Source organism: Camelus bactrianus, chromosome 14 (assembly GCF_048773025.1).
Source record: "Camelus bactrianus isolate YW-2024 breed Bactrian camel chromosome 14, ASM4877302v1, whole genome shotgun sequence".
NCBI lineage: Eukaryota > Metazoa > Chordata > Mammalia > Artiodactyla > Camelidae > Camelus > Camelus bactrianus.
This window is the reverse complement of record NC_133552.1, coordinates 9,549,746-9,566,054: the sequence shown is the minus strand read 5'-3', so window position 1 is coordinate 9,566,054 and position 16,309 is coordinate 9,549,746. Positions and strand designations below refer to the sequence as shown.

At 33.5% G+C, this 16,309-nt stretch overlaps 1 protein-coding gene across 13 annotated transcripts in view; it reads right to left on the bottom strand.

Annotated features, from left to right (window-relative positions):
• NBEA (neurobeachin) overlaps positions 1-16,309 on the bottom strand; it is a 536,549-nt gene that overhangs the window by 252,482 nt on the left and 267,758 nt on the right. For all 13 annotated transcript variants that reach the window (XM_074378046.1, XM_074378047.1, XM_074378045.1 and 10 more), the window contains 2 exons: positions 15,146-15,254; positions 11,624-11,790 (listed from right to left, as the gene is read on the bottom strand). In XM_074378046.1, the coding sequence (XP_074234147.1) occupies positions 11,624-11,790; positions 15,146-15,254 (276 nt within the window). The remainder of the gene's footprint in view (positions 1-11,623; positions 11,791-15,145; positions 15,255-16,309) is intronic.

The window sequence follows — 16,309 nt, the reverse complement described above, 5'->3', positions numbered from 1 at the left end:
ACTATCTGGGCCATATTTATTCCATCACATAGTTAATTCCTAAAGCTGAAACAATCATTACATTTTGATGTTCATCTGTTTTACTGAACTACCCACAGGGAGATTTATGGGAATGCTATCATGTCAGGGTCACAAGATTAAGCGAACAGTGATGACAGTAAATAAGCCATTTCTCTATATTCCAAAGGGTTTAACTCAGTTACTTAAAATGCCATAAACATAAATAGTCTTCCTTCTCTACATTGTATCCCTGACAGATGACTTCAGAATACAGCACTCTAGGGCAATGGTGCTTTCCAACTAAACAGGCAACCCTTCTTATTGACAAAAGACACTAAACTACTTGTGAAAACAAATATAAAAAAATATTTCACATCCTAATGCATAATATTTTAGTGTGCATAGAATACAGAGCAATCTCATTGTAAATGAATTTATTCATTTCATTTGTAAAAACAAAAAAGGAGATGTTATAAAAAGAGGATATAAAAAGAGGAAAACGAAAAACACTGCTTCAATTCAAATTCCTAAATGTTTGTAATGTTTTCATGTCTTTTGATGAACTTCAAAAAGTCAATGAGTTGAACATATTATTTTAGGGAGTGTAGTGATATTTAAGTAAAAATGTCTAACCCAAAAAGCAAGCTTATAAAAACAATCACATCAAAGGAGCCCGGAGAGTTTCCTCAATAGCCTAATAAAGTACTATCTTCAGTGATTCCAACAAAATTGCCATCTGCCAAGATACCAGATGTTACTGCTTGAAAAACATTTTCTACAGTTTGGTATGTGAATATTTTAATTAGCAGCCAAATAAAGGACTGAGGGACTGTGATGAACTCACTTTAACTCTAGGCACTTGTTGCAAATGGTCAAAAATTTTAAACTTTATGCCATTTGTAAGCCAAGGAGAAGTTTCGCTACTGTGGAGATCCAAAACACAAATTTTTATTTTAAAACTAATGATTTCCATGGCTGAGCAAGTACTCTAATTTTTGTGAGATTTATTGTTGTATATGTGCATATTGATTTTCTTCATTATCATCATTTGTGTATTTTAAGCATTTTACAAACTGTCTTACTTTGGAGAGACTTACTATAATCACTCTGTTTTTTAAACCTAATCACCTCCCCCCCAAATATATAAATATAATTATACTATTTTTTAAAAATCTATATATTTTAGGAAAAATGGCAGCAGAAATGATGTTGATAATCATTTGGGTCATAGAGGGTTCATCTCGTCCACTTACACATCCAAATAACAGGCATTTCTGGTCCTCATCCATGCAATCCCTATTGATCTAAAATGACCCAGTCCTTTCAAATTATTGCACTTACCTTTATGACCTGCATTAGAGTTCAATCAGGGAATATGATCTGACGGGGGGCTGTTAAAACTTTATCACCTTGTAGTATATTTTCTACACTATTCATTTTTGGACCTGATATATATATATATATATATATATATTTATCTCTCTCTCTATATAATACATATACTTTTTTTTTTAACAGGAAGATGAACTTTGAGACTCCTTTAAGGCCCTTGACGAATCTGAGTAATGCCACTTCTGTCCCTTCCCCATTTGGAGTACTCTACCAGCCTCCCAAGCCTTTCCTCTTATTTACTGAAAAATTAGATGTTGACAATCTTCATTTCCATCCCAAATACTGGGATTATCTTGCGTAATTCAACATAAGTGCCACATGCAAGATTCCATCCTGTCAGTTTCTTGATCTTTACTATGATTTTCAACTCAGTTCCATTTAACTATTTTCATGACCACATTCTGGATTTGTCAACTTTGTACTAACGTATTTGTGAACTTTTAAATTCAAACATCCTAGAACTTCCATCCTTTCAGTTCACTATTTCTGTTTTCTTGACTCCATTATTGTCTGTGTATCAACACCCTTCTTTCTTTACTTCCCTTCCTGAATTATCTTAGATTAAGTCTATCACTTATTACTCTAACACTTCAACCACTTTCTTACTTGTTATCTTAATATTCTGGCTCCTCTGTCTTGATGAAACTATCCAGTATTACATAATCCTGGAAGAATTCATATTCTAAATATTTTCAGTGTTTGGAAGAATTAAGCATATAGATATATGCCTGACAGGAACTAGTGAGGGACAATTTGTGTATGTGTTGTATGGGGAGAGGGAAGGCTGAAAGAAAGAAGTAAATCAAGGAATAGGAGAGACAAAATTTGTTAGGGACTGGAAAAATATGTTTTGGCCATGTCTAAGGTTAACACAGACATAAGCAGTGACCTGCTGTCATATGGAGCTCTATTTTCTTCTTTCTGGTGGACATTCCCACTAGAATATGCCCCAGGCAAGGCAGACTCAACAATCATCTTTCCATCTACACCACTTCCTTCAATGTTTTTCAGTTCTACAGATGGTACCACTATTCCCCCCAAGGAACGATGACAGCAACTTGTGCAACATCCTTGATTCTTCCCTAACTATTTAATCATCAGGTCATAAAGACTCTACCTAATTTTAGACTTATGTTTTCCATTAGAGTAGTTAGAACTAATAACCTCAATCAATTAGAACACAATGAGTTGAACATCAAAGATTCAAATACCCAAGGAAAAACAAAACCTGTTCCATGGTTATAGAACCTACAGATCAGATATCCAGGATGACTGCAGAATGGTTTGGGCCAAGTAATGAAAATGGATCAGAGAAATAAGCAAAATCCCCACTAAACTACACCAACTTCTTCAAAACAAGCAGGGTTTTGAATCTAGGAGATCTGAGGCAACCCTAATCTTTTTAGCAGATGAGATGTTCCCTTTAAAAAGTAGCTGAATTATCCCAGGAGAGATGATGGACATAGAGACTTGAGGGGTAAAGAGATTGAGATATCCAGGGTTTGGGTAGTTTATTCCAAAACTAAGAAGATGATGTAAGAAGAATGTCTTGAAAGTGGACGATACATATACTTTCAATGAAATGAAATAGCAGGAACATGTATGGCTGGTACCCTAGGTACCACAGCTCCTTGAGTTAATGTAGAACCCAATGCCTAATTTTTCCCAGAAATATCCCTGCCTTCATGAATCAAGCATATTTCTAGAGCCCAGAGGGAAATGAGGATCCTGAGTTTTATATTAATAAGATTACTAGAATCTGTGTGTAATCCTGAAGTGTGTGGAGGGTTCCTATTAATAACTGAGATTGAATTTTCTAACAACCCCATGGAGGGAACTCAGGGCAAATTAAGTTGGACTTAAATACCTGAGTACAGTGGTTGCAGTTCATAGCTATTACAGAAGACAACAGTGAATGCTTTAAGATAAAGGAAACAGAAATGGAGCCAGGAAGTGAAAGTTAATATGATCGTTTCAGAATATTCCAGATCTAGAATTCGTTTCAAAAGCATACCATTTTCACTTCATAACACTACGTACTCATTCATTCCTCTATGTTTCAGTGTTTAAATTTATGGTAGTTTAAGTTATTATTTTGTGTTTGTAACACTTATTTTGTATTACTTTATTGTTTTGGCCTTAAATTCTTGAAACAGTGAACAGGTGAACTCTTGTTTTGAAGTGTAGAATATCAGATTGAAATCCAATAGGTATGTCATCTTCTCATTTGAACCTACTGTTTATTTATATAACTCTTATTACGGTAGAGCATTCTACGAAGCCTCATGGCCATTAAATTAATATGAGCTATGATGCATATATATTTAATTTCTATGCAGGTTTTTTTGGGTCCTCTTAGATCTCACAGTGTTGACGAGATCACAATTAGTAGATGATTTAGTCTACCCCAGTAACTATCAATATACTTGGTAACACAAATTGTAACAACCACATTCATTGAGTATACAGCACATTCCTAATTTAAATCTTGACACTTTAAACTACTTGAAAATTGCTGGAAAAAACTTTCTTTTTCTGCCTCTGAGTACTTCATGATCTATGTAGAGAACAGTATATTTAGTACATTTACATAAGGATCTTGAAACTATATAATTAAAAAATACATGTAAAATTAATCCATTTACAAGTAATTAGTTGTAGGGAAATGCAATTTTATTCTGCAGAGTATATGACAAATATACTTGTGTTAGCATGGAAATAACTAAGATAATGAGTTGTTATATCTTTAGCTTCTAAATAATAAATAATATTTGATTGTAGTTCTCTATAGTAAAAATGTAAGTTTGTTAAATATTAGTATTAACGGCTCAAGAATAATCTATAAAGCCTTCTCTAGCCCTTTTTTTAAGTTTTAAAAAATTTATGAATTTATATACAGTAAAATTCAGTCTTTTTGGTGTACAGTCCTATATATATTGATAGTAGCACAGTCATGAATCCCATACCACAATCAAGATACACAACAGTTCAACCATCCCTCAAAAACTCCCTCACGTTGGCACTTTCTAGTCAAATCCTCCCTCTACTGTTAATCCCTAGAAACCAACAATGTGTTTTCTTTATCAAAGTTTTTGCTTTTTCAAGAATGTCATGCAAATGGAATTATACAAGGTATCCTTTTGAGTCTGGCTTCTTTTATTTTGCAGAACGCATTTGAGATGTATTCAGACTGTTGCATTCTCAACAGTCCATGCCTTATTATTGCTAAGCAGTATTCCACTGTATCGATGGGCCACAGTCTGTCACCCACTCACCAGCTGAAGAACACTTGGGCTGTTTTCAATTTTTGGCAATTATTAATAGAGCTGCTATAAACATTCGCATACAAGTTTTTGTGTAAATGTAAATGTTCACTTCTCTTCGGGTAAATACCTAGGAGTAGGACTGCTGTGTCATATGGTAACTGCATGTTTAACTGTAGAAGAAACTGCCAAACTGCTTTCCAAAGATGTTGGACCATTTTGTATCTCCACCAGGAATGTATGAGAGTTCCAGCTGCTTTACATCTTTGTTAGCTCTTGCATTACCAGGTTTTTGGTTTTTTTTAGTTTTACTCATTCTAATGGTAGTGGTATATGATTGTTTTAATTTGAATTTGAATTTCCTTAAAAGCTAGAGACATGGAGTATCTTTTCATGTGCTTATTTGCCATCTGTATGTTATCTGTGGTGAAGTATCTGTTCAAATGTTTGCTTGCTTCCTTACTGCAATGTTAGTTTTCTTATTAGGTTTTGAAAAGTCTTTTATACATCCATATATACATATATTATATACACTTATACTTGTATACTTTATACTCATAAGTAATTTATAAGATATGTGACTTGCAAACACTTTTTTCAGTCTCTGAATTTTTTTAAAATTTCAGATATCACATTTAAATTTTTTAATTTATTTTTATTCAGACATTACATTTTTCATTTTCATTCGGTTCTTTTTTATACTTTCAGTTACTCTGCTGAGATCTTCTATCATGACATTCATTTAAAGAATACTAACTTTACTTCAAGGAAGATGGTCATAATTGTTGCTTTTAAATATTTATCTAATAGTACCGACATCTGGGTCATCTTGGAATTGGTATCTGTTAGTTGTCTTTTCTTGAGAAACATTAAGATTTTCTTGGTTCTTTGCATATTAAATAATTTGGAATTGTATCCTGCTAATCTCCTATGGAGAATGTCTATTTGTTTTTCTTTTACCAGTCAATCAACCCTGTCAGGTTCAGACTGCAAGCTATATATCATGACCTTTCTGAGTAGGAGTTCCAGTATCAATTTAGTTTGGGTCTTGAACTTGTAAAACATTGAAAATATTTTCTAAAGCCCCAGATTTTTGAGTCTTATTCCTGTTTAAGAAGTTCTTTTATTTCTTTATCCTAATTTATAATTTTTATAATTAATACAATAATTAGTAATTAATTTCAACACTGGAATGACCATGGGCTTTAGGGTTAGATAGATTCAGATTAAAATCCTGCCCCTACTATTTAGCTATGTAACACTGGGCAAGCTATTCAACTTCTTTGAGATTCATGCCTACCTTACAGTGTTGTCAGAATGAAAATAAGACATTCGATGGAAAGTATGAGGAGTTACTACCAACACATAACTGCTCTCAATAAATGTGAGTTTCCACCAACATTCTATCAGAAAACAAATCTCAATAGTAATGTTTATATGATAATGCACACTGAAAATTGGGGGATGTGTGTGTGTGTGTGTGTGTGTGTGTGTGTGTGTGTGTGTGTGTGTGTGTGTGTGTGTTTTACTAAAGAGCCTATTACAACCTCTTGATTTTAATTTAAGTTGTTATGGCTTATGTAGCTTTCCCTTTTACCCAGTTTTATTGAGTTATAATTGACATACAGCACTGTTTAAGGTATATGGCATAATTAAATTACTTGACTTAACACATACTGTAAAATGATTACCACAAGTTTAGTTAACACCTATCATCTCTGATAGATACAGAAAAAAAAAAAACAAGGAAAAAAGTTGTTTTTCCTTGTTACAAGAGCTCCTACGATCTACTCTCTTAACTTTCCCATATACCAATCAGGAGTGTTAACTGTAGTCATCATATTGTACATTACATTCCTAGTACTTATTAATCTTTTAACTGAAGTTTGTACCTTTTGAGTGCCTTCATCCAATCCTCCCTACCCTCAAACTGTTCCTCTGGTAATTATAAGTCTGATCTCTTTTTTTTTCTATGAATTTTTTCTTCTTTTTTTTTGGTTCCACATACAAATGAGATCATACAATATTTGTGCTTCTCTGTCTGACTTATTTCACTTAGTATAATATTAGGTCCATCCACATTGTTGCAAATAGCAGTATGTCCTTGCTTTTTGATTTGTGGATAATATTCCATTGTATATATGTAGACCCACAACTTCTTTGTCCATTCATCCACTGATGGACCCTTAGGTTGCTTCTATGTCTTGGCCATTGTAAATAATGCTGCTATGAACATGAGGGTGCAAGTATCTCTTTGCCGTAGTACCTTTGTTTCCTGCAGGTATATTCCCAGAAGTGGAATTGCTGGATCATATAGTAGTTCTATTTTTAATTTACTGAGGAACTTCCATACTATTTTCCATAGGGGCTACACTGATTTACAATTCCACCAGCAGTGCACAAAGTTTCCATTTTCTCCAGGTCCTCACCAGCACTTGTTATCTCTTGCCATCTCTTGTCTTTTTCATGACAGCCATTCAGACAGATGTGAGGTGACATCTCATTGTGGTTTTGATGTGCATTTCCCTAATAATTAGTGATGCTGAGCACATTTACTTGTACCCAGTGGCCATGTGTATACCTTCTTTGGAAAAATGTCTATTTATGTCCTTTGCCCATTTTAATATTTCCTCTATGTAGTTTAAGGAACAGGAAATATGACCCAAAAAGATAAAACAAATAAGGAAACACTGTTTGTAAATACTAAATATCATGTAACAAATTTAGGTCTTGAATATGCATTTTAAAAAGCCCTCAAATCCTAGTTTTTCCTCAAGGAAGAAATAAAGGTCAGTAAAATTCAAAAGCTAAAATATGTTACAGCCAGCAGCACCACCGAGTCAAAAGATAAAAGCAAAATGAATTATATGTTAAAATTAAACACTTTGTTGTAAAACAGGAAGCCGAACATTATACAGGTGAAATTCTTCAGGTTTAACATATATTTGATGATAGGGATGTAACTGTAAGTACTCTTTAACCCCTCCTCTTAGGAAGCAACAAGTCTACTGGAAAAGACAGGCACATTCACATAGCTATAAAACATTAAGTGATATATCATAGATAGCTGCAATAGTAACAACAAAACACGAGGACGTAGGCTCAGGAAAAATAAAGAACCCAGGAGATGGTATAGAAAGGGTGACATCTGAACTCAGCTATAAACAGGGTGATTGTACTTTCCTATTTCTTCCACTATATGTCTTCATAAAGCAGCCAGACTAATCTTTTTAAACATAAATCAGATCATGTTACTCTTCTGCTCAAAACCCTTCACTGCTTTTCATGCCACTTAGGATAAAGTCACAAATCCTTAACATGACCTACAAGACTTTAAATCATCAGGCTCATCTGTTACCCTCCAGCTTCATCTCAAGCCACTAACCCCACTGCTCACTGAGCTCTAGACATAACTACACCCTTTCTGTTCATTTAATTATTTCTAAGCTCCGAGTCTTTGTAATAATTCTCTGCATAATGTTGGACACCGCAGCGTTTGCTGACGATCTTCTCATCCCTTCAGGACTCAGCTTAAATCCATCTTCTTCAAAAAAAGTCTTCCCCAAATCCTTAATCTAAAATAAAGATCCTCTTCTATACTCTCTCTTTCAGAGTACCCTATATTTTTCTTTCCTAGCATTTGCCAAAGTTTGTTATTAACACCTTTTATTTCTACAATTGTTTAATATCAGCCCCTTCTACTAGACTATAATTATGTGAGGGCAGGGAACAAGTCTGTTTCGCTCACCACTAGGCTAGCACAAGTAAGAGCTCAAGAGCGATCTATTCATTAAATGAATAAAATAAATAAATTGTAACTGTATATTGCAAGTTAGATGGTGACTAAGTGGCATGCAAAATTACTTTAAAAGACTTTGGAAGGAGAATAAAAAAGCTGGAGGACTAGTGCTACCTGACATAAAGAACTTAAAACTATAGTATATGTACTGCACTATACAGCTACAATAACCAGGACAAAGGGGTGAAAGATTAGACAAATAGGTCAATGGAGCAGAACAGGGAGCCCAGAAATAGACTCCTATAAATAAGTCAACTGATCTTTGACAAAGGAACAAAAGCAACACAACGGAGCAAAGACAGTCTTTTCAACAAATGGTTTTGGAACAACTGGACATCTCCATGCAAAAAAATAAATCTAGACACAGACTTTATGCCCTTCACAAAAATTAACTCAAACTGGATCACAGAGCGAAGTGTAAAATACAAAACTATAAAGCTCCTAAAGATAACACAGGGGAAAATCTAGATGAATTTGGGTATAGACCTCTTAGATACACCACCAAAGGTATTTTCCATGAAAGAAATAATAGATAAGCTGGACTTTATTAAAACTAAAAGTTTCTGCTCTACAAAAGACACCATAAAGAGATAAGTCACAGTTTGGGAGAAAGTATTTGCAAAAGACATATCTGATAAAGGACTATTCTCAAGATATACAAAGAAATCTTAAAACTCAAAAATAAGAAAACAACCAAACCTGGTTAAAAAATGGACCAACACTTTAATAGACACCTCACCAAAGAAGACTAATAGATGTAAAGTAAGCATAGGAAAATATGTTCCACATGATATGTCATCAGAGAAATGTAAACTAAAACAACTAGATACCACAACACACCTATGAGAGTGGCCAAAATCTGGAACACCAATAACACCAAATGCTGGTGAAGATGTGGATGACAGGAATTCTCAGTCATTGCTGATGGATTCACAAAACGCTTACAGCCATTTTGAAGACAGTTTGGTGTTTGGTGGCTTCTTACAAAATAAACATATTCTTACTTTACAAACCAGCAGCTGCACCCCTTGGTATCTATCCCGAGGAGCTGAAAACTTATGTCTACACGAAAACCTGCACATGGATGTTTACAGCCATTTTATTCGTAACTGCCAAAACGTGGAAGAAACCAACATGCCCTTTACTAGGTGAATGAATAAATAAACTGGGATACATCCAGACAATGGAATATTATTCAGCACTAAAAGAAATGGGCTATCAAGCCATTGAAAGATATGCATGTTACTAAATAAAAGAAGCTAATATGAAAAGGATACATACTATATAATTCCAAGTATATGACATTCTGGCAAAGGCAAAACTACAGAGATAAAAAGGTCAGTGATTGCCAGGAGTGGGATGAGGGGAAAGATGAATAGCAGAGCACAGAGGATCTTCAGGGCAGTGAAAATTCTCTGTATGAGATTATAGTGATGAATATATGTCATTACATGTTCGTCTAGACTCACAGAATATACAACACCAAAAGCGAACCTTAAGATAGACTACAAACTTTGGGTGATGATGCCATGTCAAGTTAGGCTCCTCCTTGGTAAAAATGTTATCATTCCAGTGAGTGACACTGATAAGGGTGGAGACTATGCATGTGTGAGGGAGGGAGCATATGGGAAATCTCTGTACCTTCTTCTCAATTTTGCTTTACTCCTAAAATGACTCTAAAATCATAGTCTTAAAAAAGGCTCTTTGCAAACAGCTAACATAAAAAGAAAAGAGAATGACAAATATGAAACATCTACTATGTGTCAGACACTGTGCTAAGCATTTTGCATATAACATCTCATTTTACCATTAAAATAACCCAATGAAGTAGAAATTGTTCACTGCATTTTCTGGATGAACTTGACCTATCATTTCATGCAGGGGTAAGTACTTTTTGTCATTTATTAAAATTATTTCATTTAAAATATAAAACTGTCCCAGACAATAGACTAAGTTGTTTTTGTATTCCACTATCAGTGTCATCCCTGTAATTAAAGGGTATATACACCAAGTACTCATTTATTAACTTATTCAAAAAACATTTATTTAGCACCTACTGTGCATCAGGCATTATTCTAGCTGCTCAGGATACCAGTATCAACCTTAATAGAGATATTCTGAAGATTAAACAAAATAATATATGTAATGTTCTTAGTATGGTGCCTGGTACACAATAAATATTCAATAAACGTTAGATGTCCTGGTATTGCTATTACTATAAGAGACAAATACTGAGCGTTGACTATTTTTAAAGACATGATGTTATAATTCTACTTTAAATTCAAATAATACAGTTTGCTTAAATTGATCTTATATTTGAAATTCCAGGACAGTTGGTCAAATACTATCCTGGCGATATTCTAGACATTCTTCCCTAACTAACAGAATCAATACTACCAGAATTCTTCTTAATGTCCTGTTTACATTTAACCAATCCCTAAACTCTGCCAGTTTAGAGTGACACTGAGATCAAATAAAATGAAGATGTATTCATTAGTAATCTAAATACAGTGACCTCCTTCACTACTCTTTTTCTAAAAAACTTTATTGTGAGGGAAAAGAAAAACAATTTTATGTCTATAAAACCCTAGGAAGAAAAACACTTGGAATGCAAAAACAACCAATTTTGGCTTTATTTGTATTATAAAACCACAGATACCCTAATTTGAGATGAAAACTTCTCCTGACAAAGACTGAATAGAGAAATATAGAAGAAAAATTTTTAAAAGAATGTATTACTTTTCCATCGTGAATGATTATATGATTACTACCTGTGTATAAGAAAAATTAAGAATGATATAAATTTAGTATGTAGAAGAGTTGACTCTGAAAGATCAAAAATGAGATAGTTCTTATAACTAACACCCATGTGAGTTATATGGGTTATAGGAGAGATAGTAGTCTAAAATACTTGCCTAAACAAATTTCTTATTATTTTACATATTATTACAAACTGGAAATAATTTCCATTCGATTGTTTCTAAACATTTAGGTTTTCTTCTAAACCGTTCTAAAGAGGCATTTCTAAAGATTTCAGGAAAAAATTAAGCAATTTTTTATACTTTAAAATCGTAATTTCTAAGTAATTTTTAAATTTAGAGCTTTTAAAAACATAACTATTATAATTAACCTGTAAGTTATTATTTACCTGCAGTTTTTAACAACTCACCTATGAGAAACGGCTCCCCAAGCACCATGCTTATTTGTGAGAATGTTCAAGATCTTCTGTTTCAGCTGATTTGCAGTCACGTGGTCTCGATGTTTTGCAGCACCAATGAGGTGGTCACACATCTTTTCCTCCTCTCTCCTGTCAGCAGCATACTGGGCACACTGCGACTACAAAGAAGCACACACAATGCATAATAATCTACCTCTACCGTGTGTAAGAGTGGAATGATAGCTAACCTTAAGTTCAGGGTAATAAGTATCAATTTAAATTTAAAAACTCAGATAATGTAATCTGTTGAAAGTTTATTCTAAAAAAAGTTTATTCAAACTGGTAAAATTGTATTCTTTCTATGTTTATATATAAAGTATATGTAAAATAATTTGGATGTTATTAAGTAATATTGTTAAGCAATTAATGACTTTTAAGGTTCCTTCCATTTCTGAAATTCTGGTTTCAATATATTCTAAAAATAAGTATTTTAGAAACAAAATAGTTATTAAAAATGTAATTCTATTTATTATTTTAACCACTATCATGTATATCTCACTTAAAATAAGAGTTATGTGGAATATATGTATATGTATTATATATTATACATAAGATAATTATATATAGATCAAAACTTGCCATTTAATTTATAGTTTTCCAATGAGGTGTAGAAGAAAAAGCAATGGTTTAGGAATTTAGATTTGGATTTAATTTCACATCTTATACAAATTTTACTTTTTCCATTGTATTCTTTTATATTTGTAAAATGAAGGCCTAAGACAAGCTTTTCTCTGCAGTGTCCCCCAGCTCTAGAATTTAATATGTTCAATGGTTCTCATGATAATTACTATCTTAAACTTATCTTCCCTAATAATCAGTTGTCCTGTCACCTATCTGTATTCACGCTCATTGGCATTAGCAACATTGCTAATTAATCTCACTATGTATCAAAAAGGTTCAATACAAACATGAAGATGAACATTTCTTAAATCATAAGCTTGATTTTTTTGTATAGGATAAAGTAACTGTAAATTTTAATGTTACCAAGTATGAAATACAACTCATATAACTAGGAAGAAAAGAGTTTCAGTCATCTAAAAAAATATATGTAACGAGTTCACATTCATCATTCCAAAGTAAAAATCTGTTTCATGGAAAGTGTGGACATATTCCTTCCATCTAGCTGTTGACACAGACTACCACCACTAGTCATCTATTTCAGGGAAATAACCCTACAGTAACCTAAGAAGGATTAATTCATCTTCCCATTTATCTTTTTGTACAGGGAATCACCAATTAGTACAATCATCTGCCTCCATAATGAGGTTAATATTTCATTAGCTCATTGGAGAGTAAAATTAAATTTTCATTTTTCTTCCTTAACAGTTACAGTGGTTAACAACAACAACAAAAAGCCAAAAAACAAAAACTTAATTGTGAAGTATCCATCTTAAATTAAATATACTTTTTCTCTTAGTTACAGGCTTATGCAAGCGACAGAAATTCCTCAAAAAGTCCTAGTATAAAATGTCATGACTTCTGTAAAATCTTTGTAATTTAAAAGCAGTACATGTGTGGTAAAATACACAAATCAATGTATTGATTAACATGGGTTTAACCTATAAAAAACAAAGAGAAACACTTGGCTTTAAAAGCGATGCACATTCCTTAGTAACAATGGTAATACTCTCAACATTAGGTTTATATTAGTATTTCAGTATGTGTAACATAGTGTAAAAAACCACTGAGTCTTCATGGTCCTTTCACAGCGTCTCTATCTCCCTTAGCTGTGCATCCTCAGTAGGAGTCATCTCATCCCCAAGGGGGTGAACACTGGCGTTAGGGGTGTGTGAAAAAAACCTTACACTTAATGTATGAAGCACAGACGCATATTCAGTACACAAACAGATATGCAGCAAGCTGGTGGTAATAGGATTTCAAGGCAGGGGAGCTATTAGAATGACGACTGACTAAAGTTTTTTCTCGGGGGGCAATAATTTTTTAAAAAGTGGAGAAACACTGCCCTTAGCTTAATATCATCTTGGTTAAATATACGTTAGAGCTTATAACTAATATTTAGATGCTTGAAAATCTATTGTAAATGTTTCTGCATGACAAATACTGGTCTGCTTATATCGCCACAAAACATCTTGATTTTCTTAGTAGAAATATGAGCGACTGAAAACTGATTCTGCAGGGAATTCAGTTAATATTCTAAATTTTATTTACTAACAAAAGTTGAGTTACTTGAACATTCTTATTTTGTCTAGAGTTCTGATATATCTTATACCTAAATGTATTATTCAAAGAACAGGTAACTCAGTCTCTTCTTGCCATCCAGATCACAGCACGGTTCCCTGATAAATACCCGACATTATTTACAGTTGAAGGGACACGAAACTTCACTTTGAGAAATGCTCAATTACTGAAGTACTTTTATCAAAGTTTAAAATATTTGTTTTTGTTTTTTTTTCAAAGTAAAGTTGCTGCAATCCCATATGACAAGTGTGTGCTGCCTCGTCTGACAAACCAAGCAGAGGCCACGGGTATTAAAGCAACAACAGCTATTTCTCTGCCTCATGCTTTTCGGCTAGTCAGGTCAGAGATCACGAGACCCAGGACATCAACTTGCATGGCTAGGAGAGCTGCTACACCGAGATAACAACCTCATCAAAACCGAAACTGCGGGCTCTCATTTCCAGCCACGCCACCCTTGTTCCCATGCTGCATCAGGAGAATAAATTGGTGGAGTTACTTATTATTTTCAAGGCCACTGAAGCCCAACCTAAGCCAAATACCAGGTTACCTGAATATTTCTGAAACCAATGTTGTTGAACTAAGGCAATACAAATAATGGCAAATAATTATTGACATGTTAGAAATATAAAAATAATATTCTTAATTTAAAAACTATTAGCATGTAGTAATACTACAACATCCTTTAGTTTTTGAAATAGAAAGGTAGTTAATTTGTTCTTTACTTAAATGATAGTTAACTTGTACTTAGGATTTTTAAACTATTATATTCCTACATATACATATAGATCTACATATATGTCATATAATCGCATTGCTTCACTTGTCAATAAAATATTAATTATAAAAATGAAATGTGAGCTAAAATGATCTTTGGTCACTCTGAAGATGGATTCATTAATAAATAGTAAATTACTGGATGTTTGGTCAAACTGAGTTTCTTCATATAACCCCTGTGATACCCGTATCTAATGGTGTGTAAAAATATGATTAAAAATTACTAACATAGTTGCATTATAAAATTGTATGTGCCTTCAAGAGTAAGTTAGAACATCAGTCTACCAAGTGGTTAGGCACATGGCAGGAGGGATCTCTTCACACTGCAAATAAGGTAAAAAGAAAAAAGTGCTCTGTGTTTGACACTTAATAAAGTTTTTAAAAACAACTGAAATGCCTTCAGTGAAATTTTCTTCTTAAAGAAAATTTTGTAAGGTTATCATTGGTGATGACTGACTAATAATACAAAAACAGAATTTAATCCACTCCCCAAAACCTTACCTCAAACTCTGCATGTTTATGTACATCCTCTGCTCTCTGTCTGTTCAAAATAAATTCAGCTTCATTTGCAACGCGAACTATATGGTCCTTCATGGCATGGCATAGCAATCTAAAAAGGAAAATACCTTTGGAATTATTATTCCTCATAGCTTTGCTTAATCCAACTTTTTTCAATAATCAAATTTCAGTATGGCAAATTATTAGTTATACATAAATTTTAGATAAATTTAGCTACCTTATACAATTCATATAGTTTAAATTATAATTCACTGACGTTTGAAATAAGCAAGTGTGCATAAAACCTTACAGCAACGTCTCTTAAATACAGTATCTTGTGAACAAACGATTCCGTTAATTCAATAAAGGTAGTTAATGCAATAAAAATCAAGGATTTTTGACACTGTTTTAAAATGATTAAAACAACAGAATTCACTATCATGGAAGTAAATTTTCACACAAAAACTGGATGACCATACATTAGGAAATCTGCAGACTGAATTCTTTAATTAGTACAGATGATATGACTAAATGACATCTGAAATTCACTTCAATGCTAGGATTCTTTAAGACGGCACTGCCTTGAAGTAAGTTCTAAGCAGCACTGATTTCAGGATCGCTCTCAGTAGAAATCTTTCCAAAATTGATGTCTGGTCTGACATAGATTTTGTTACTCCATGATGAGATTTGGGTTAAATTATGACTCTCACTCTTGGACCAGCAGGGGCTTCCTGGCAGTATGACAGAGGCACCCCTAAAATCTTGCAGAGCAGCAGGACAGGTGGAGATATCACTTGGAAACATGTAGCAGTAGTCTCTCCAATCACACAAGACATATGTGGTCACATGCCAATGGGACTGTTGTCTAGTTTTCGGCATGCAATTTAACAACAACATAAATTATTCAGAAAACACGATGGTTTGGGAAATCTGCTAGAAACCACAATGCCTGGAATAAAGGCTAAACCTCCTCTGTAAATAATGTTGGAGGGCAAACAGTCACATAGATAGTCTTAAACTCAATTACTGAGGGAGCCTAGGAAAAATAAGCTAAAGACTATAACTTAGACTCCAAATACTAACTTCAATGACATCATTAGTCTATATGTTATAGATAGGCTTCAAAAGAGAAGAGAGCGTGAGATATAAGAGTATTTCAATCAGTGG